Source organism: Adiantum capillus-veneris, chromosome 18 (assembly GCF_014529385.1).
Source record: "Adiantum capillus-veneris isolate H3 chromosome 18, ASM1452938v2, whole genome shotgun sequence".
NCBI lineage: Eukaryota > Viridiplantae > Streptophyta > Polypodiopsida > Polypodiales > Pteridaceae > Adiantum > Adiantum capillus-veneris.
The window spans coordinates 126,602,197-126,624,616 of record NC_140948.1 but is presented as its reverse complement, the minus strand read 5'-3'; the positions used below and the strand labels follow the sequence as shown (position 1 = coordinate 126,624,616).

Sequence of the window (22,420 nt, the reverse complement as noted above, 5' to 3'; positions counted from 1 at the left end):
CCTACTCAGGCGGAGCAAAGAGAGATGAAGCGTCGTCAATTGATCGGCGATGCAACAAAGATGATGCTCAGTTTTGCGAAGGATCCGAAATTGGCAAAATATATGAGCGATACTTCTTTTCAGGAAGTGCATGCGCAGTGGTAGAAACCCACTACACCACCCCTGAAACCCGCTCTCAAGAAACCTTTTGATCACAAACAGTATTCAGAGAAGGAATTACAAGAGGTGGTTGATGCACGGATTGCTCAGCTTTTTGACGCGCAAAAGAAAGCCAAAAAGCACGGCAAAAAGCAGAAGAAAGGCTCTGCCTTCCCGGGATATTTGGGTCGTCTGTCGACATTTGACAAAGCAAAGAAACAGAAGAAGTGTGTTCGATTTGAAGGAGTACCCAATTCTTCTTCTTCTTCTTCTTCTGACAATTCTTCTAGCTCTTCAGATTCGAGCGAGGAAGACAGAAAAGGTAATAAGCGAAGCAAGAAACAAAGATTCGGAAAGGGCAAGAAAAAGGCAAAGAAGGCTAAATATCGCCCAGAGATTGGCAGTTCTACTGAGGACTCGTCTACAAACAGCTCAGATTCCGATGATGGAAACTTTTATGCGAACAAGAAGAATTTTTACAAAGCCAACCAGTATGACTTTCTCGAAGATAAAAGCAAGAAAGTCCGAGAATTTAAGGAAGGTGGCCACTCGATCAAGTTTGATACTTTTTCAGGATACTCAGATGCTTCAAAGGCTTTGTCTTTTATACAACAGTTTGACATCGCTTTCGCGGGAGGATGCTTTTCAGAGCACTCCAAGATTCGGAGAGCTACCTCTTACTCGGGGGAATGCTCGTACTTGGTGGTCCACGCTTCTTTTAAACAAGACTGCGCCAGTTAAATGGCTGAAATTTAAGAAGCTTTTTATTTCTTCTTGGTTGACGCAAGAATATGAAGAAGATGTACGAGTTGCTTGGAACCATGTTCGGATGACCAAGAAAGATACAATCAATGCTTACTGTGAAAGATTCTGGAGCTCTTTTCTACCCGCCTCTTCATTCAAGAAGATCTCGTTTAGAGAATAGATTGAGCGGTTCACCTTGGGTCTACCTACAGAGATCCGAGATCACTGCTTAGAGCAGAAGTCAGCTTCTATTGAGGAATTGATGAGTCATGCGAGCGGGGCTTTTGCCATTCCCTCTGGCAGTGTGACCTACCCCACAGATGAGGCCATGACATAACGAGCCGAACAGACTTCTGGGAATGAAAGTAGAAAGAAAAAGAGCAACCTAGAGAAAAAGGATGCACGACCCAAGCTTACTCCTCAGGAGCGAGCTCAATTCATCAAGGAGGGGAAGTGCTTTGGATGCGGGGAACATGGACACATCTCCGCGAAGTGCCCTAAAAAGGCACAAAAAGAACAGAATGATAAAGAGGACGACAGGCCTGAGAGTTTGAGAGCAGCTGAGGAACGTGGTAGAAAAGGCAGATAGAAAAGCAAAACTTGTACCACATGGCGTGGGACCTGCAACGAATCAAATGAATGGAAGTACAAACATTGCCGCTTTTTTTTGGGGCAAAGTGAAGGATCCGGAAGCTCTTTCGAAGGAGCCAAGGCCAACTTCTTTTCACTTGGAATTGGCGGCTCGATTTAAAATTATGCCCGACAGACTGATGCCACAGGCGGAGGTAGTTCGACTGGCACCCGGACGGGATGTTACCATTACACCAAGCATTGGCAAACTTCGTTTGCAATGACATAGGTGTTCAGGGCACGCGAGTGACGTACTACTTGGAATCCCTTGGTACCACCATAACTACGCCGTGGTTGACTACCGGGCCGAGAAAGCGACTTTGACAAATGAAGGGCTCAAAGATTGTACTTCATGAACTTCAGTTTCTTTACTCTTTCTTTTGGGAGAGGACTGGACGATGGATAAAGGTTGAATATGTTTTGACCTAAACAACAGAACGACAAGAGTTTTTTCCACACTCATGCCGATTGCTTTTTAGAGGGCCTGGAGATCAGACCATTGATCTGATACCTGGAAGCACACCACCGAACAGGCCACCTTACCGTGTGAGTCGAGTACAGAATGAAAAGATCATGAACCAAGTGAAAGACCTCTTGGAAAAGGGTCTTGTCCAGCCTAGTACTTCACCGTATTGCTCTCCATTGTTGTTGGATTTGAAGAAAGACGGATCTTGGAGAATGTGCATCGATTATAGAAGCTCTCAACAAAATCACCATCAAGAACAGATTTTCGATTCCTAGGATCGATGATATACTCGACAAGTTACATGGATCCTCGTGCTTTAGTAGGATTGATCTGAAGAGTGGATATCATCAGATCCGAATCGCAACGGGAGACGTCTACAAGACAGCCTTCCGGACTACTTTTTCGATTATTTGAGTTTTTGGTGATGCCTTTTGGCTTAACCAATGCTCGTGCGACATTTAACCGGATGATGGACATGATTTTTCAAGAGTACAGGCTATTTGTTGGCACTTTCTTTGATGATATCATTGTTTTCTCCAAGAATGAAGCAGAACACAGAGATCATATGCTTCAGAGATACATTTTTTTTGGGACACTTTGTCTCAGTAGGAGGAGTGCAAATGGAGATGGCCAAGATAGACACTATCCGTGATTGGCCCGATTTGAAGAAAGTCCATGAAGTTGGAAACTTCTTGGAACTGTGTTCATACTACAAATGGTTCATTCGAAAGTTTGCAGAGGTTGCTTCCCCTTTGCATATCTTGATACAGAAAGGAGTCCCTTTTCTCGTGGGGATCCACAGAGGTGACTGCCTTTCAAACATTGAAAGAGAAATTGACTACAGGACCAGATGCTTGTGGTCGTAGTCTGGGTGCGGTCTTAATGCAAGAAGGCCATGTCATTGCTTACGAGAGCCGATTGTTCTCTAGGCCGGAGATGACAACACAGATTTATGAGAAAGAGCTTTTGGCGCTTATCCATGCTCTTACTCAGTGGCGGCACTACCTACTTGGAGTGGATTTGATTGTCTTTACAGACCATCAGAGTTTGCGCTACTTCTTGTCATAGAAGCAGCTTTCGGAAAAGGAGATGCGGTGGACGAACATCTTGTCACAGTTTCACTTCCAGATTGTCCATGTGCAGGGACAGAAGAATGTGGTGGCAGATGCTTTGTCTCGGAAGCCGTTGGTTCTGGCTATTTCCGTGATATATCATAGGAGCTTCGAGGATATGGTCGATCAAAATGCCACAGATACAGATTTTGCGGATATTTTTCACACGGATACGGGATGGGGAGACAGTAGCAGGATACTCCATTCGGGAAGGCTACTTGATGAGAAAAACCATGTTGTGCGTTACACAGCCGTTGAGGGAAAAGGTTATGACTGAATGCCATTGTCCACCTTTTACGGGTTACCGCGGCATTGTTACCACCATGAAGGGGGTAGAGAGATACTTCTTTTGGCCGAGACTCAAAAGGATGTGGAAGAGAGTTTGTGCGCAGTTGCTCAGTATGCCAGAAGGTCAAGTTTGACAGGCATAAGGCACAAGGATTGTTACAGCCTTTACCCATACCCACCCGCCCCTGGGAAAGTATTGAAATGGATTTCATTTTTTATCTCCCGAGAACACAGAATGATCACGATGATTTTCCGATTACATGGCACGTTTGAGACAGTTGTCTCCGACAGAGACCGCAGATTTTATGAGTTTGTTTTGGAAGGCAATTTGGGAGAACATTGGCACGCGGTTGCAGTTCTCGTCATCGTTCCACCCGCAGACTGATGGGCAATCTGAGATTGCAAATTCAGTGGTTCTAGATTTATTGAAGTCTTATATCTCTGATCAGAAGACTCAATGGGAAAAGTACTTACCTTTGGTGGAATTTGCCTACAATAACACTATACACTCTTCAACGGGGAAAGCGCCATTTGAGATTGTTGAAGGTGCTGCGAAGGTTCCACCCTTCCTAAGCACGAAAGATAAGATTTTTAAAGTAGATGAATAAACGTGAGATTTGGATACGGCTTTTGCCAAGGTTCGCGAGACTTTGCAGAAGTCTCAAGAACGACAGAAAAAGGCAGCGGATCGCCATCGTCGCGACTTGAAATTGAAGGAGGATGATTGGGTGCTCTTACGTTTTGAGAAGGCACGCCTAAGAAAGAAAAAAGGAAAGGAGAGGCTTTTTCCAAAGCTTAGTATGCGATACTACGGACCTTTCCAGATCACTGAAAAGATAAATGATGTCTCCTTCCGATTGAAACTGCCAGATACTTGGAGAATTCACAATGCATTCCATGTGAGTCTCTTGAAACCTTTTAAAGGTGATGTGCATGATGATGGGGAGCCTGATGAGCAACCCGAAGTGGAAGAAAACGAGGAGATCCTTGTTCCTGAAAACGAGGAGATCCTTGTTCTTGAACAGATTTTGGTACATAAAGATACGAAGAATAAAGGTAAAGTCCCAAGGTGATTCTTGGTTAAGTTTAAGAACTATCCTGCATTGGATGCGAAGTGGATGGAGGAGGAGGACCTAGCAGATACTCCTCAGATTGTGAAACTTTACCTCGATGCTTTGGTTTAGCATAGTCTACTCCAAACAGAACTCTGAAATTCAGCTTGGCCGAAGATTTGGTGCAGTGGGATGCACAAGAGGGGAGTCACTCCACTCCTTTGTCAACAGATGCCTTGATTTTGATACTAAAATCAGTGATGTCTCTTTGAGCTTCAGGGATACTGAGAGCTGACAATATTCTGCTGGATGACTTTATGAAATGGAATTCCTGATTATGATATTGATTTGTTCTGGACTTCTTTTGAGTGTAGGAACTGATAGACGAAATGACTGCAACATTTTGGTCTGATTGATCGCGATTGGACATGGTTGCAATAGGGGTTAGTCAATCAGACATCGATGAGGTCCCGATTGGACCTAGACGTGATTACTAGCTACATTGCCAATAAATCATGGTCTAAGATCCGAATGAATGTTTAATGTCATGTGATGTCCTGTGATGTGGCTGTCGATTTGGTACATGTGCTAGATGTGTGTTCCTAGTACGTAGGTACTAACAGTCAGTGTCTGCTAAGACGGTTTATGGCTTTTGTCTGTTTTGCACGCGTAATCGCGGTCGATTATAATGCTTGAAGAGGGGGGTATCTCACAAAGTGATGACGTGGCTACCGACAACAGAAACCCTAATTTTTGCCAAAAACCCTAAAATTCCTACAAACCCTAATTTTTGCGAGAAACCCTAATTTTGCAAAAACCCTAATTTTTGGAAACCTTGGAGCCAGTCTTTGGGGCCAATATCTCTAGGCATGGAACTCTGCCGGGCAAGTGCAAATCTAGTGTGATCTATGAATTGTTTTGAAGTGGTTATTTGGTGCTGTGGTGATTGATTCTTAACTTGGAGTGTCCAAGTCTGTTACAATCGCCATAAGTCACCTCTTGCTGGCGTTTTTCAGCTGCCCAGTATCGCCCACATCCCTGGTGTTTTCAGCAGTGATGAGTGTAAACTGTATCTGACCTAAAGCAAACATAAACAAGCTTTATACTTTGTAGAACTATATTTCTAAAAGCTTCTTCTATAGCTTCATGTGGTGGAGTTTCATTAGTCTAGAAAGATAACTTATAAATTGATAAAAATATTGATGGGGGATCTAGACACTTGGATTAGAAGGGGTGATGGCCTTCTAATCAGAATAATATTTATTTTTTCTAGAAACTTTGGGGTTATTTTTTGGACTAAGCTTGTAATGTTAAAAAAAAGTTTGTAAGATGGACATGGATAGCAACTGGTATAGTCCATTGATGCCTGTAAAACACATCCAAGGCTAACATATTTGTTTTCTTGTTTGGATGGATGTAGGTAAGGACTCTTATCTTTTCTTGGAAGGTTTTTTTTAGCTTTTAGCAGTCGTGCAAATACAAGATTATACTTACACCCACTGCAAGGGAAGTACTTTGGCTATCTGTTATTAATCATGATAAAACAGCCACACACACACACACACACACACACACACACACACACACACATTTATGATAGTACATATGTATTTTATGTGTATGTACATATTTACAGCCACACGGTTCAATTTTTTTCTATCTTTAATTACAACCTCGTATTTATGACAACAGATTGTGCGCCTCCTTGCAACACACCCATGCTTTAAAATCACCTTAATGACAGCAGACAGAAAGGCGGGTCAATCTCTTGCTTCTGTTTTTCCACATCTGATCTCTCAGGTAATAAAGCGTATTCTCCAGAGGGAATTAATAATTTTTTTCTCTCATTTATCATGCTTTAGCAGTGTCGAATTTGACTTGATTCAATTGAATGCAGAATCTACCAAACATGGTGGCTGTAAATGATGCAGATTTTTCTAAGGTCGATGGAGTATTTTGTTGTCTTCCACATGGTACAACACAGGTACCGTGTGCAGATTTCTTTTTCTTTTAGTCGCCGAGGATTACACCTCCAATTGCCCCAATTGCTGAAGTAAAGTTGGGGAAAAGTAATTGAAAAATATTAATGCATTGCATAAGCTGTTTCCATATAATGTTTCAGACCCACTTTTGGTAGATGTCTGGGCTCCATCATCCCTCTTTATTTTGCAAGGCATCCTTCTCTGTTTATTGGTTAGGCATCCCAATTGTTGCAGGTCGTCTCCTGTTGCATCTAAGTAGGGTTTTCTTGCAGTATTACACGGCTAGTTTGTGGTCCTTGGCATGCCATCTGTGTGCATGGAATAATAGGGGCTTTTGGGTCATTGGTCATTTTTCCTTTTAAATCATGTATAATGGGGAGCCCTCTTGTTGTGATCAGGCATGCAATGATAAGGGCTAGCACGTAATAAAGCATTAGCTGTAAAAATTGATACAAACAGAAAGGCAGTTGATAGGGCACATGCGTCACAAAAGAGAACAACATGAATATCAACAAGCACACACTTCCAAAAAGAAAATCAGTGTTTGCAAATGGATAAAGACAGAACTGCAATTTATCTAAAATATCCCTGGGCATAAAAACAAGTCTCGTTGCTCTATACTCAGTAGTGGGCGTTATGGTAACAAGAGTATTTATCAGCCTATACTATGCATGATGAAGGTGATAATTATGTTGGTTTTTTCTGGATCCATTTGGGACTTGGCGGATATTAATAGTCTTTAAAGTGTAGTTTCTGTTGGATGCAGGAAATAATTGCAGGTCTGCCATCAAATTTAAAGGTTGTCGACCTTTCCGCAGTATGTATGGATCTTTTTTCTTCCGAGGGTTACTTTTTAAGCATTCTTAAATTCATTAAAAGTTACCAAGTCGAGTCTCTTTGATAACAGGATTTTCGACTACAAGATGTCAAAGAATATGAGGAATGGTATAATAGGCCACATGGAGCTATTGAACTGCAAGTACTCTCTCTCTCTCTCTCTCTCATAAAAAAGTGCCTCAAGTAACCATTTGAGAGCATATACCCCAAGATAAAATATATGGAAATGCTTATTATATCATAGGAGAAGTGAATCGAAACCAAGACTAGCTCTTGGTTTTAAACCCCTCATATCTCGTGGCATTCATAGCTCTACCAGATAAGAGGTGAGAAAATCTCCTCATTGTGTGTCATCAACACAGTAGGATTACTGTCATTCTGTCAGTATTACTCGGAGGAATACAATCAAGGGGGCAAGCCATCAGCCTTTGGAGAGAAAGATGCTGCTACTACTATAGAAGTAGAGAGAAACATCTCAAGAAAATGGATTCCAGCTGTGGAATCCGTGTGCCTATATACATGCATAGTTTGAGGCACCTCTCTCTGCCTTGTTTGCGCCTTCTTTTTACCTTGCTTTCTCTGTGTTTGTTCTTTGCTTTCCAAGAGTACTTGTTGCTGAAGACGTCTGTGGAGGATCCTACTTCTCTTGGTCTTCTTGTTGTCTCTACTCTGTAGCACCTACCTATGGGTGCAAGTACCGTTTGTCCGCTGTCATATGCAAAAGAGTGCCTTCACTCACAGCTGAGTTCTTGTCAGTTTTTTGGGCGAGGTTGTGGGATGCCAGACAACCGCGACGAGTCACTATGTTCCATTGGCTGGTTGCACACAAGGCTACAACAGTGGGTAGCCCTGGGTAGCTGGCTTGTACGTAGCGGTCTCTCGGTAGCATCTGCAGCTTGTGACCACCCTGTGGAGAGTCAGCGTCACTGTCTTTCAGAGTGTCCTATGGCACATCAGGTTTGGCTTTGGGTTCTTCGGTTGATGCCAGCTTTTTCCACAGCATGACAATACACTTGGAGGGAAGTGCTTGGTCCACTCTCACGGGCCTGGCACTTCGGTTTGAGCTATCCTCCACCAGGAGGATGATAGTGATCCAGGGGGGTCTACCTACACTCCAGCTTGCTACAGAGCTTACTCCTCAGGAATGGTGCAGTGACAGAGAGGAGTGTTGGGAGCTCATCTGTGGCCTGACACGCTGGTTCATCTGGCGGGCTCGCTGCTTCCGCATCTTCGAGTCTCGGCCTGTACCACTGTAAGGTGCAGCGGAAGTGAATGCTGAACTTTGCTCAAGATGAGTGCTCCGAACTGTGCTCAAGGGTTCCTTTTACTTAGCGAGGGAGAGCCTTCCGTTCCTTTAGTGAGAGAGTGCAATGGACACAAACAAAGTGGTGAACACTGTGAATGAAGGTGCACGAGACTGAGAGAAAGAGAGAGAAGAATACGACACCAGAATGTTCCTCCGAAGGCCCCACTCTCTATGGTGAGAGTGGTCTACTATTGATTGCACAAATCTCTACAATGCTTTGGACTTGCCGACTATGTCGACGACGATGAGGGCGACGACGAGATGGGTTGAAATCTGAAAATGCTAATGGCTGAAATCTGCAAATTTTTATCTGCTGAATTCTGACTCTATGTCGGTGACGATGTCAATGGTGACGACGATGCGTTGAAAACGCAGATGCTGAAATCTGCGTTTTCCGGCGTGAATCTGCAAACTTTGATGGATCTGACCGTGCGGCGAGGATCTGTTGTGGGAAGTTGAGATCTGCGAGGTTTGGGACTTCTTCTGCGGTGTCTAGGTACTGAAAACTGAAAACGCTGGTGCTCTTCTGGGATCTGTCGCGGTGAATTTGCAAAACGCTGATTTGTCAGGCTGATGGAAAAACGCTAGGGCTGATTTGGGCTCTGCTGCAAAAACGCTATGGATCTGCTGCTTCTGCTAATGCCTGGGCTGATCTATAATGCAAAACGCCAGGGGCTGATGTAGGTGAAAAACGCTAGCAGTATTTGATGCAGAAAACGCTAGGGTTCATCTGTTGCAAAAACGCTAGGTGTCTTGTTGGGGGTCTTGCTGAGAAGGTGCCCGTTGAACAAGTGTTCCTGCTGCCTCTTCTGCCGGAAAGTGCTAGTGCTAGGGTTTCTTATATACTTGGCTTGCTAAATTGCCCTACCCAGTTCCCAACAAAAGTCACTTAAAAATAATAAGTGAAAATTGGCTAAAATAGGGAAAATAGGTCTATGTGCTGTAAAAATGCTCCTGATGGGTTCTGATGGAAATCTGATGATCATGCTGTGTGCAACCAGAGGATATGCATCTACTCTAAGTGCCTGGACATGTACGGTTTGCGAACAGACTCACAAAAGTGCCAGAACACTTTCGAATCTAACTGAACTGAACCCATGTCATGAAGTAGCTTGTCCATGTACACATAGGGTTAGATGTGCTCGTGACAACCACCAGGATAGTTCGAGATCTTTGGCTAGGGCTGATCCATATTCTCAGGGGACAGTTCGAGAGACTCCAGGGCAGTTCCGACCGCATGCGGGAGCGTAGAGAGGCTTTCTTTCGACTTTGGCGTCCTAGGCCTTTCTTCACCATGGTCCAGGGTGGGCTCAGATGGCACTACCGTCCACCTATGTGGCTTTTCCCTCCTCCCATCTCCTGATTTAGCCTCATTGTACATATGTTGTTTTTTCATTGGGAGAGTCCCCCTTCTAATTGCTGTAGCCCTCTCTAGTAGAGGTGGTGGTAGCCCTATGGGCAGTTTCATTAACTAATAGAAGGATCTTTTTCTCGGAAAAAAAAAGAGTGCCTTCAAAGGCGAATCAAGAAAACCCTTTGAGAAGTGTCTCCTCCCCCTTCACCAAATTGGTCAAGGATGGGTTAGAGAGTGGGAATTTGACCACCATTGGACACTGCCTTGATCTCACCCAAACTAGCTTCAAGTTGCCTTCCAATCATTGAAAGATGTCGCTAATATTTTGAAAGGAGCCCAGGCATTTTCAATGGTTATTGAGAGACTCTCGTCCAAGCCAGAAAGGCTCCACCTATAAAGCTAGCAAAGTGCACTCATTGGGCTAGCCGAATTCTAAAACTGATTTATGAAGTGACATTCTCCAAAAACGAGACATTTACAATTTTGATGAAAGACGTGCCAACAAAGGATGGCCGGTGGTATTCTTTAAGGCGATATTCTTTAAACTGTTGGCAAGAAAGCATGCACACAATCACCATGTGTACTAAGCAACAAGGTGATAGGAATAGTGTCACCCATAAGTCTAACACCAACGGTTCGACAGATAGAATTAATGATAAGTAGGTGAAACTGACTATCGATAAGGGCATAGCATTGGGTTGCTGGATGACTGAGGCCCTCCTTAGCCTAGAAGATCAATTACATCTCTCAGCAGAAAGTCCTGTGTGTTAAAGCAAGGTACACACTCAAAGCTAGACCTCTCCTCTCTGCCCCAAGGTGAGGGTGAGGGTGGGTATGTGCAAGTGCTTGTGCATGTGCTCCTTGCTGTATGGTTTGTAGAGTGTGTGGCTCAGAAGATGTCGAGACGAGAGTGCAATGTACATTTTTGGTTAGCCCAAAAGACGTGGGGACAAGAGCGCCATGTCCGTCTCCTTGTTGTGGACCAAAGAACAACTAATATCCACATCAGAAGACTTTGTATCTTTAAATATTCCCAAAGCAGTAACAATTGGTATTGCAAAACCATTATGTATAGAAATCTGATTACAAAGCGAAACAGATACATGAGGCATGTCCTGTTTAACAAAAACAAGAGAGTTATGTACATAGTCTATATACAACGTGTCTTGTTTATCATAAAACCATGGAATTCCTAAAATAACATTTTCTTTGTCGAGGTGCATGATGTGGAAATTCAGGTTCTCTTTGTAATCAGCTATCTTGAGGGACAAATCTGGAACCATCTGATTCTATACATCCGTATCCTTGTCACGAGCCATCTTCATGCGATACTCATGGTTACTGTCCCGCGTCTGCAGGCACAGTTTCTGCACCCATTTTGCATCCACAAAATTGTCTAAGCTTTCATTATCAAGGAGTACAATCACGTCGTGACCATTGATCTTCCCGAGGAAACAGAGAAGATCGTGCTTATCAAACACTTTGGTGCTAAAAGTACAATTAGTGCATAAACCATGAGCTAAGTGATGGATTTCAACTTCAATAACATCAGAGTTACTTGAGATCTAGTGAATCTAAACCGAAGGATGACCCTGCGGTTTCTTGGTCTTCTTTTTGGAGCCTTTTCTGCACTTTTTGGTCGCGAAAAGTTGAATTCCAAGTAGCTCTACGCGTCGGTGTGAGCGTTTGGAAGCAGGCAAGCGATGGCTGGAGCGTGTGAGCGCAAGCAGATGGGAGGTTTGAGAGAGGAGCATGGAGCTTAACTTGTGAGGCTTTTGCAGCATTTCAACTTTCTGTAAATGGTTTTTTTTTAATAAACCGAGGTTTCAGGCCTTAACTTAAAAATGTCCTTGGCCAAACTTAAAGCAAAGGCCATTTAATAAAATTTAACGAAGAAAGAGAGGGGTAGCGTAAAAAAAATCAAGCGCTCGTTGCCCGTACAGATGCCGCGTGGAGGTGGAGAGAGTTATCGTACGCGTGAGCTTGGGGAAAAGGCTTGCTTGCGCATGCCCGTGCCGCACATCAATATGACCCTCGAAGAGGAACAAAGAAGGTGGATGCGGGCTCTACATTGGAGAGTGACCGGCCTCAAGGACATAAACAATGTGGAGAAAGAGGTCCATGATGGGGGTGGAGAAGCCTTTGCACACAAAGGCATGGAGAGTAGGCAAGAAAAGTGATGGCCCTGGAGAGTCTTCAAAGGACAGAGCTCTCATACTCCTCCTTGAAAGAGAAGAAGGAAGCCTTGAGGAAGAGGCCTACTCTCAAGAAGACATGTATTTTCCTCGGCGATGACCTTACTCTCTGACAGCTCGCACATATGAGAGAGGTAATGCCAGAGATTACAGCGGCAAGGGAGAAGGGAAAGATAGCCTTCTACATAGATGGTCGGGTGGTGATTGTAGAGCGGCGTGTTGCATGACAGTGCGAGACCTATGGGACCACACTGAAGATTGCTACTTGGAATTGTAATGGGTCTATGAGGTTGGACGTTGGTGCATTTGAGGACAATTTCAGAGACAGCGACATTGTATTCTTCTCAGAGACTCACCATGACACCAGGCCACATGTGGTGGGATATAGATGGGAGACGGTCCACAGGACAACTACGAGACCTGAGCATGGGGGTAAAGGTTCAGGAGGAGTAGCAGTGCTATTTAGAGAGGAGCTACAACAACTACTACCTATTGTACGGAGAGATGAGCATGCTAGATACATGAGGGTGAGACTGAGAGCTGTCACAGATCGATTTCTATACATTGTCATATGTTACTTTCCTCCCAGTGCGTTAGTATATGCTGCATCCAGAGGGCAGTCGCCTTTTTCTATACTAGACAATGACATATGCGAGTTTTCTAGGAATGGTGATATCATTCTCCTAGTATAGAAAAACCGAAAGAAATACCGAAAGGGGCGCCAAGGTTTGGGGCCAATAATCTCTGGGATAGAATTCCGCCACTCCGTGTCGCGTGTCGTCTCTCAATCTCTCTCTCTCTCTCTCTCTCTCTCTCAGTTCTAAATGTTGTTATTGAAGTGCTAAAAGTCTGTTCAGTCTGTTCTTTTCTTTTGGCACGTGGTGCCCGTCTTGTGAAAGTGGTGTCAGAGCATCAGGCGTGTGCTTTTTTGAAAGCATACCAGTCCTACAAAAGAGCAGACAGAGCTATTGGAATTTTATTCGAGGTATCTTCGCCCTCCAACCCAGACTTATTAGCCACTCCCACCCTTACTTCATCGCGCATCGGGTGTGCTCCCGTCTTCACCGCTCGTCTTACAGGGCATAAGCCATTAAGATCACTTGCAAGAGAAGGATCCAAGATTTGTTTCAAGCTGTTGTTTTTCTCAGAGACAGTACCATGCAGATGTTGATAGCTACCAAGCAGCATACTCCAAGTACTTGGCAAGCTTTCAAGATTTTTTTTTTTTGCCCAAAGTTATATGGTTTCTGACATCTTCCTTCGGAGTGCAACTTTTGGCAGAGTGGGGTATCCTGAAACGCTTGCCATGGAAACCCTAGCAGATTATAACTTGAAATTTCTCGACATCTCCAAGTAGATGTCTCTTCACGAGCAGATGACCTTGGAGGTCCAGTGCGATTGCTATCTTGGGACTATCATTGCCAAAGAAACACTCTTTGTCCAAGAGCTGATGGACCATGATGTGCTCGGCTACAAACCTATGGAATGAACCTAACCCTAATTTTTGGGTGCAGGTTTCAGAATGGTAAGTCAGCCGACTTTTCGAGCTCGGCTGATGTCGAGATTGCTTTTTTAAAGTATGAAATCTGTTTGAGAATCTGTTTGCTGATCTTGTTTGGAATTTGTTTGAAATGGATGGTATCTGTTTTGAACCTTTTTTGGTGCCGATTTGAATTGTTTGACTCTGGTTGTAATACTGGTTTCAATGATTGGTGAGTTTACTCCCGGGTGGAGTAGTGAGAAATAATGTTTGAGAATGCTTGTTCATACTCATGGCCCGGACCCTTGTGGTTATTTTGCGGGGGGAGTATTGAATGATTGAAAAGTGTTGTTTTTACTCATGGCCCGGACCCTTGTGGTTATTTACGGGGGGAGTATTGTTGTTGTTACTCATGGCCCGGACCTGCATGGTTATTTACGGAGGTAGTATTAAGCAGTCTGTGAAGTGGTTACTCTCAGTATCTCCAAACGACGCAGGCTACGGTCTTGGGGGCGTTTGGTTGTAAAAGGCCTCTATATCTCATGGCCCGTATCTTTTTAGGTTATTTGCGGGAGGAGTGATGAGGGAGTCGTTGAACAACTCATTGTCCGGACCTGGATGGTTATTTGCGGGGGGAGTGTTCGTCGGTGGCTTTATGTTTCTATGTCTTGTAACATGCATATGTGAGCATTTGTGTTGCATTGTTATGTGCCAACCACTGAATATTCCTAATTGGATGAGATTGCCTGGGTATATAATTTTAGTGCATCAAGACACCCGTGGAAGATCAGTACGGTCTGGGTGTGATGGCTAATTTTACTACGCCGGAATATCAAGAGTTCCGATCTGGACGAAAGGAGAAGCTAACTCCTTGATCAAAACAGCTGAAAGGAGAAGCTAACTCCTTATCAAAAAGAGCAAACTGAGCCTCGGAAATTTTTGAGCTAACTTGAGTTGTTTTGCAGATATGTTGTAATCGTGGACGCTTACTCTCTTTCAAGAAGGGGATATGTCACAAACTGTTGACGTGTCAAAGCTTTGAAGAAGGGAGTCAACTTGTAGATGTCGGCCGAGGGGCCTAAACCCTAAGAAGAACAAGTAACAGAAGAAGTCGTCCTACCAACTTATGGGGACCCGTCCGATGGGGCCCCAAGTGATATAAAGAATTAAAAAAAAGCAGGACTCACACACACAAAAGAAATCGCGAAGCTGGTTGATGATGTGGCAGATTTCTGAAACTCACATTGACTAATGACGTGGCATGCTGTACGGGTTTCCGCGTTTTGCGCTGACTGCTGATGTGGCAGCTATATGAAATTCTGGATTTTACGCCTGTAGCTTTTGAGCATTGCTTTTTGGACCAGATGCTTTTGAGTTTGAAGGCTTTTCACTGTAATTGCTTTTTAGGCCAAGGTCCTTTAAATATGAGGTTAGGGCTCATTCTCTGGCATGCTTCTTGGAGAAGGTGCAGAGGTTGGAGTACCGGCTTGTACTGTGTTGATGCAATATAAAGAAATACCGAAAGGGGCGCCAAGGTTTGGGGCCAATACTCTCTCGGGTGGAATTCCGCCACTTCGTGTCAGGTTTCGTCTCTCTCTCTCTCTCTCTCTCTCTCTCTCTGTCAGTTCTAAAAGTTGTTATTGAAGTACTAAAAGTCTGTTCAGTCTGTTCTTTTCTATTGACACGTGGTGCCCGTCTTGTGACAGTTTCATTTCAATATGATGAGCGCGCGGCGGTGTGTGCAAGTGATAGAGCACGCGAAGATGTGCAGGCCTTGAGGCTTGAAGCGGAGGCACTGTGCTGCAGAAGGGAAGCGCTACAGAACGAAGAGGGAGAGAGAGAGAGCTCACGTTTTTGGGGAAAACTCAATAAGTGAGTTTTGGGTTTTCCCACTTTTATTATAAGTGACCTTTAAAAAATGTGAACCTGGACAAAGTATAAAAATGTACAAAAAGGGGTTATTTAGGCCTTTAATCCAACAACCTCCCACTTAAAGGCATAAATGACGCCTTTAAGTTAACCAACTCCCACCAGCTGTATGCAATGCTCATGTTGAGCCTTAGCAAGACTCTTGGTGAGAACATCTGCAGGGTTATCCTGTGTGTGAATCTTAGTCAAGGTGACTAGACCATCCTCCAATACCTGTCGTATGAAGTGGTATCGCACATCAATGTGCTTTGTCCGTGCATGAAACATGGCATTCTTGGCCAAATAGATAGCACTCTGGCTATCACATCCCAAGACAGGAGTACTAGCAGGCATACCAAGCTCTTTGACAAGTCTGCCCAACCATATGGCCTCTTTAGAAGCCTCAGTGGATGAAATATATTCAGCCTCAGTAGTACTCAATGCCACAATTTTCTACAGTCGTGAACACCAAGAGACAGCACCACCAGCAATAGCAAACACATAGCCACTAGTGGACTTCCTGGTATCCAAGTCACCTGCCATATCTGCATCACAATAGCCGTGCAACTTCAGGTCACTTTTGCCATAGCATATACACCTAGATGACAAGTATCTCAGAATGCATTTCACAGCTTCCCAATGTGCTTTGCCGGGATTGGACATGTATCTACTAACAACTCCCACCGCATGGGCAATTTCAGGACGAGTGGCAACCATAGCATACATAAGAGAACCACAAGCTGATGCATAAGGGATTCCCTTCATAGCATTCACTGCCACGTCATCCTTTGGGCAATCGGCTTTGCTAAGTTTTGTGTGTGGAGGTAAAGGTACTCCAAGTGACTTAGCTTCAGCCATGTTAAACCTGTCAAGTACTTTAGCAATGTACTTTTCTTGAGATAAGAAGAGCAATTTCAGCTTTCTATCTCTTGATTCTCATGCCCAAGATGTCTTAGTATCACCTAAATCCTTCATTGCAAAAGCTGAATTCAGCTGACGTTTAAGAGCATCAATGGTAGACTTATGCTTCCCAGCAATCAACATATCATCTACATATAGCACAAGGATTATAGGACTTCCATCATTATTCTTCTTTGTATACAAACAATGGTCTGAATGGCTGCGTTTAAAGCCTTGAGACAGCATAAAAGTATCAAACTTTTTGTACCACTGACGTGATGACTGCCTCAAATCATACAGTGCCCTTCTTAGTTTGCATACAAGTTCCTTTCTATCAGAAACTACAAAACCCTCAAGTTGCTTCATGTAGATATCTTCATCAATGTCACCATGAAGAAAAGCTGTTTTTCCATCCATTTGATTCAATTCTAAGTCAAGCACTGCAACGAGAGCAAAAAGGACACGCAATGTCGTAAGCTTTACAACAGGAGAAAAGATCTCTTGAAAGTCAATCCCCTCTTTCTGTGCATACCCTTTGGCAACTAACCTTGCTTTATACTTGGGCTTTCCATCAACACATTTGACCTTGTAAACCCATTTGTTAGGAAGAGCCTTTCTTCCTTTAGGCAATGGCACAAGATCCCAAGTATTGTTTGCATGCAAAGATTTGATTTCCTCTTGCATCGCAAGCTCCCACTCACTGCTTAACTCACATGATTTTGCTTCTTTATATGTAAGAGACTCACCCTCATCTGTCAACATAACATGATGCAAAGAGTTGTCAAAGTGCTGTATCAACCTTCTGACACGAGTAGACCTGCGTACCCAATGATCTACATTCTCAGGCACAGGTTCTACATCAGGAGGCAACTCATTTTCAGCATGCTCATGCTGCTGAAAATCATTTTCATCCATGACAGGTGGCTGTCCATCCTCATTTGGAGCATCTAAATCATGTCCTACCTCTTCTGGCTCAAGGTTAACCGGCTGATTAACAATTTCAGCTTGCGGTAATGCATCTTGAGGCTCTTTTTCAACATCAATAGGTGGCAAGAGAGGCTGAAATTTGACCGATTTCTTGCCAATTTCAGAAGATGTAGCATTTTTCAGCAATTTAGCCTCATTGAAAACTACATCTCGGCTGCGTACTACCTCTTAAACTGAGGCAACCATATCCTGTAGCCCATTTCACCCTCTTCCCCATAACCTAGGAAGAGTACTTGGATGGACTTGGCATCTAGCTTTGTCCTCAAGTCATTACGAACATGGACAAAAGCCTCGCAGCCAAACACTCTCAAATGATCATAAGAGGCAGGTTTGCCAGACCAAACCTCCTCTGGAATGTCATTTTTTAGCGTAGTGTTAGGAGAGCGATTGCATACATGAACTGCAGTTTTCAAAGCCTCTCCCCAAAACCCATGAGGAAGATTAGCCGTGGACAACATGCAACGCACTCTCTCACATAAAGTACGGTTATACCTCTCAGCCACACCATTAGAAGATGGATTATAAGGGGCTGTCAACTCCCTTTTAATCCCATATTCTTCGCAATAACGCTGAAATTCAGCAGACGTGTACTCCCCCCCATTGTCAGATCTCAGACATTTAAGCTTACTACCCTTTTGAGTGCTCACAAAAGCATGAAACCTCTTAAATGCATTAAATGTCTCACTCTTATTCTTTAACAAATATGCCCAGCCTTTCCTAGTGCAATCATCAATGAATGTAACGAAGTATAATGTACCACCAAAAGACTTAACAGGCATTGAACATAGATCGGAGTGAATTAAATCAAGAGCATTAGCTTTGCACGAGACACCAGAATAAGAAGAAGACTTCTTTTGTTTACCATACAAACAGTCATTACAAAAATCTAACTTGGTGCCCTTTACATCAACGCTCTTCAAAGAGGAGAGCACATCAAGTCCCTTCTGGCTCATATGGCCAAGTCTTTTGTGCTACAACTCCAAATGAGAAGCAACTTCGGCCACTACAAGAAACTTGCCAGGCAAAGCTTTGCCATGTAAATAGTACAATGTACCACTCTTGCATCCCTTGACAATGAGCATTGATCCCTTAAGCAACTTCCATGAACCCCCAGCAAAAATGGTTGTATAACCCTGTGCATCCATCTGGCCAACAGACAATAGACTCTTCTTGATGCCTGGTACATACCTTACATCTTTAAGCATAAACTCTTGGCCATTGTTTAATGCCAAGCGATCAGTGCCCATTCCTTCAATGTCACAAGCATGGTTATTCCCAAGGTAAACCTTGCCATACTTGCCTGCATGATAAGAAGCAAAACACTCCACAGATGGAGTCACATGAAATGAGGCACCCGAGTCTACTATCCAAGATGCACTTAGCAATGCATCAATGACATCTCTACGTGAGATAAGCATGTCTTCTGCATTTGCTACAACAAAATCTGAGGGGCATGAAGCTGCAACCAAGATCTCCTCATGGTCGGATAACTCTGTGATAACCACACTAGAGGATACATTGACAGTCTCCGAATCCTTGGAGGAGGTACCTGCTGATTTTTCCCCTTTCTTATCCTCTGTCTTCTTCTTCTCCTGTGATTCCTTCTTTCTTTCCTGCTCTTTCTTGAAATACCTGCAATCTGGCTTCTTATGGCCTTTTCTACCACACTGGTAACAAGTCACATCCTTATCCCTAGACTTGCTTTTGCTCCTGTTTTGAGTCTTGGTACCTGTATTTTGCTTTTGACTTCTGCCTCTCGTATTGTAAGCAGAAGTGTCACCTTCCCCACCACTAGACTTGCGTCTAATTTCCTCATTTAAGATGGAGCCTTGCACTCCATCATATGTGAGGTTGAGGCTATTACTCAAAGAAACCACAAGCGTTTCCCAAGAGTCTGGCAAAGTCATCAACAAAAATATGGCTTTCAACTTGTCATCAAAAGGTTGAAGCCCAATATCCTGTAGCTGACTCATAACACTGGTGAAAGCACTTAAGTGCTCAGAAGCCGACTTGGCTTCGTCAAGCATCATTTTCACCAGTTTGCGCATCAAATGCACCTGATTCACAGGGGTGGCATTCTTATAAGTGGCCTTCAACTTATGCCAAATTGCATGTGGACTGTCCAAGCCCTTTATGTCCACTAGAATTTCATCGGTCATAGCCATTTTGATGTAGGCCTTTGCCCTCTTGTTGAGCTTGGCCCAATCCTCATCCGGCATATCCTCAGGCTTTACAACCAAAAGGGCGTCCTCACAATCCTTGAGGAACAAAATCCCCTGCATCTTGTCCTGCCATAGGTCGAAACCTGTACCGTCAAATCGCTTGATTTCCATCAAGCTCTTGGCATCAGACGACGAGGAAGTAGAGGCCATTTGCACGGATAAAAATGTAGCAGAAAGTGTCTACACAAAATCTGAAAATTTCCAGTGATCACAATGTACAATACGTTGCATACAATGTGCTGAAAATTTTAGCAATTAACAAGTATTCCCAATGCGTACTTGCATAAACCCACAAAAGGCGTACATAAACCTCAATTTGTGTACATAGAAACAGTCCAATTCTGAATTTTCTGCAAATTTACTGTTTTGGCGCATCAATTTGCATCAAATGGACCTATTTTGAGTGGGAAAAGCAAGAGGCATTCACGGGAATCGATTTAGAACACCTTCGTTTTGCTGTTTTGACTTGTAATTTTCTGGTTTTTACCTGTTTTGACCTAATTTCAGCCTGTTTTAGGCTGTTTTGGAAACCCTAATCACCCTAGGTGACGCCGGAAGCAAGGGTCTTCGCGATGAAAGCGGAAATTTGACGCGAGAGAAGCCTTTCGCCTGCTGTCCAGTCACCTGCGCAAAGCTTTTGAAACCCTAATCTGGCTCTGATACCAGTTGTTGAGCGCGCGGCGGTGTGTGCAAGTGATAGAGCACGCGAAGATGTGCAGGCCTTGAGGCTTGAAGTGGAGGCACTGTGCTGCAGAAGGGAAGCACTAGCAGAACGAAGAGGGAGAGAGAGAGAGCTCACGTTTTTGGGGAAAACTCAATAAGTAAGTTTTGGGTTTTCCCACTTTTATTATAAGTGACCTTTAAAAAATGTGTCCAGGTTCAATATGAACCTGGACAAAGTATAAAAATGTACAAAAAGGGGTTATTTAGGCCTTTAAACACAATATAGTGCAGCCTAGACATCCGGAGGCAGGTCACACACCCGTTATACATTTACACCAGAGACTGATTCCGTTTATACAGAGGAGATCTGGGACCGTCTATGTGAAGGCACAGCTTGCACAACTGGTACATGCCTCTCAGTGGAGGAGTGCACCACTCTATTGACTGAGACATTGCATGGTGCTGCATCAGTGGCATACCTTAGAGTCCAGCTTGAGAGGGATCTTCTTTTAGGAATCATCACTTATAGACAATCTCGGATTGCTTCCCGGTGCCTTGTGCGACGGAAGAAGCGAGCTTATCTGGCTCAGACGGAGCGAGACTTGTATTAGATGTTCTTGAGTAGGGACTCAGGAGAGGCATGGTGACTCTTTCATGAGCACTCTCCTCCCCCAGTGAGTATATTACTTGATGTGTGGGTCCAATATGCGACATCGTTATATACGTTTCCTGGACAGGAACCCCTTGTAGACCCTATAGAGTCATGCCCAGCTACGAGCACCTTCTTTACCATTGGGATGGTACAGAGGGCCATTGACAGGATGAGGACCGTGAGGGCATATGATCATGAGGGTCTAGTAGCGGAGCACTTTATACATGCTAGGGATATGTTGATGGAGGTTCTTGAAGTGTTGTTCAATCGTGCCATGTGTGAGGGGTTACCTGAGACTTGGAGTGTTATGTGTAGTGGAATGAATATTGAACTTTGCTCAAGATGAGTTCTCCGAACTGTGCTCAAGGGTTCCTTTTACTTACGGAAGGGAGAGCCTTCCGTTCCTTTAGTGAGAGAGTGCAATGGACACAAACAAAGTGGTGAACACTGTGAATGAAGGTGCATGATACTGAGAGATAGAGAGAGAAGAATACGACACCCGAATGTTGTCAAAACCCTCCTCCGAAGGCCCCACTCTCTATGGCGAGAGCGGTCTACTTATGATTCCACAAATCTCTACAATGCTTGGACTTGCCGCGATGATGTCGACGACGATGAGGACGATGACGAGACGGGCTGAAATCTGCAAATCTTTATCTGCTGAATTCTGACTCTATGTCGGTGACGATGTTGATGCGACGATGCGATGACGACACGCTGAAAACGCAGATGCTCAAATCTGCGTTTTCCGGGCTGAATCTGCAAACTACACGGGAACTGACTATGCGGCGAGGAACTGCTGCGGGGAGGTGAGATCTGCGAGGTTTGCGGGTTCTACTGCGGAGTCTGACTGCTGAAAACTGAAAACGCTGGTGCTACTGCTGCTTCTGTCGCGAAGATCTGCAAAAACGCTAGGTCTCTGGCTGATCCAAAAACGCTAGGTTGATTTGGGGTTCTGCGGTGGAAATCTGCTAACGCTAGGGCTGATCTGTTGTTGTGGGGGAATCTGCTAACTCTAGGGCTGATCTACTGTCTACTATCGCCATGAATCTGCAAGTGTAAAAACGCTGGCTGATCTGATGCAAAAATGCCAGGCCTTCTGCAATGCTGAAAATGCTAGAGTTGTCGCGGGGTCGGTCTTGCGGAGAAGTTGTCTGTTGAGCAAGGTGCTCCTGCTGCCTCTTCCGCCAGAAAGTGCAAACTTTGGTTTGCTTATATATTATCTTAGCAAAATTGCCCTACCTAGTTCCCAACAAAAGTCACTTAATAAATAAGTGAAAAATGTCAAAAATAGGAAAATAGGTTTAATGCACTAGAAAATTCCTCTGATGGATTCTGATGGGAATGCTGATGATCATGTTGTGTGCAACCGGAGGATATGCATCTACTCTACGTGATTGGCCATGCACGGTCTGCGGAACAGACTCACAAAAGTGCCAGATCACTTCCTATTCTAGACTGACTTGACTGATTGAACCCTGGTCCTGCTGTAGCTTGTCCACGG

At 44.0% G+C, this 22,420-nt stretch overlaps 1 protein-coding gene across 1 annotated transcript in view; it reads left to right on the top strand.

Moving 5' to 3' along the window:
- LOC147436376 (Putative N-acetyl-gamma-glutamyl-phosphate reductase) overlaps window positions 1–22,420 on the top strand; it is an 88,203-nt gene that overhangs the window by 16,235 nt on the left and 49,548 nt on the right. The window contains exons 3-6 of the mRNA XM_086489292.1: window positions 6,123–6,230; window positions 6,328–6,414; window positions 7,179–7,229; window positions 7,320–7,391. Of these exons, the coding sequence (XP_086345418.1) occupies window positions 6,123–6,230; window positions 6,328–6,414; window positions 7,179–7,229; window positions 7,320–7,391 (318 nt within the window). The remainder of the gene's footprint in view (window positions 1–6,122; window positions 6,231–6,327; window positions 6,415–7,178; window positions 7,230–7,319; window positions 7,392–22,420) is intronic.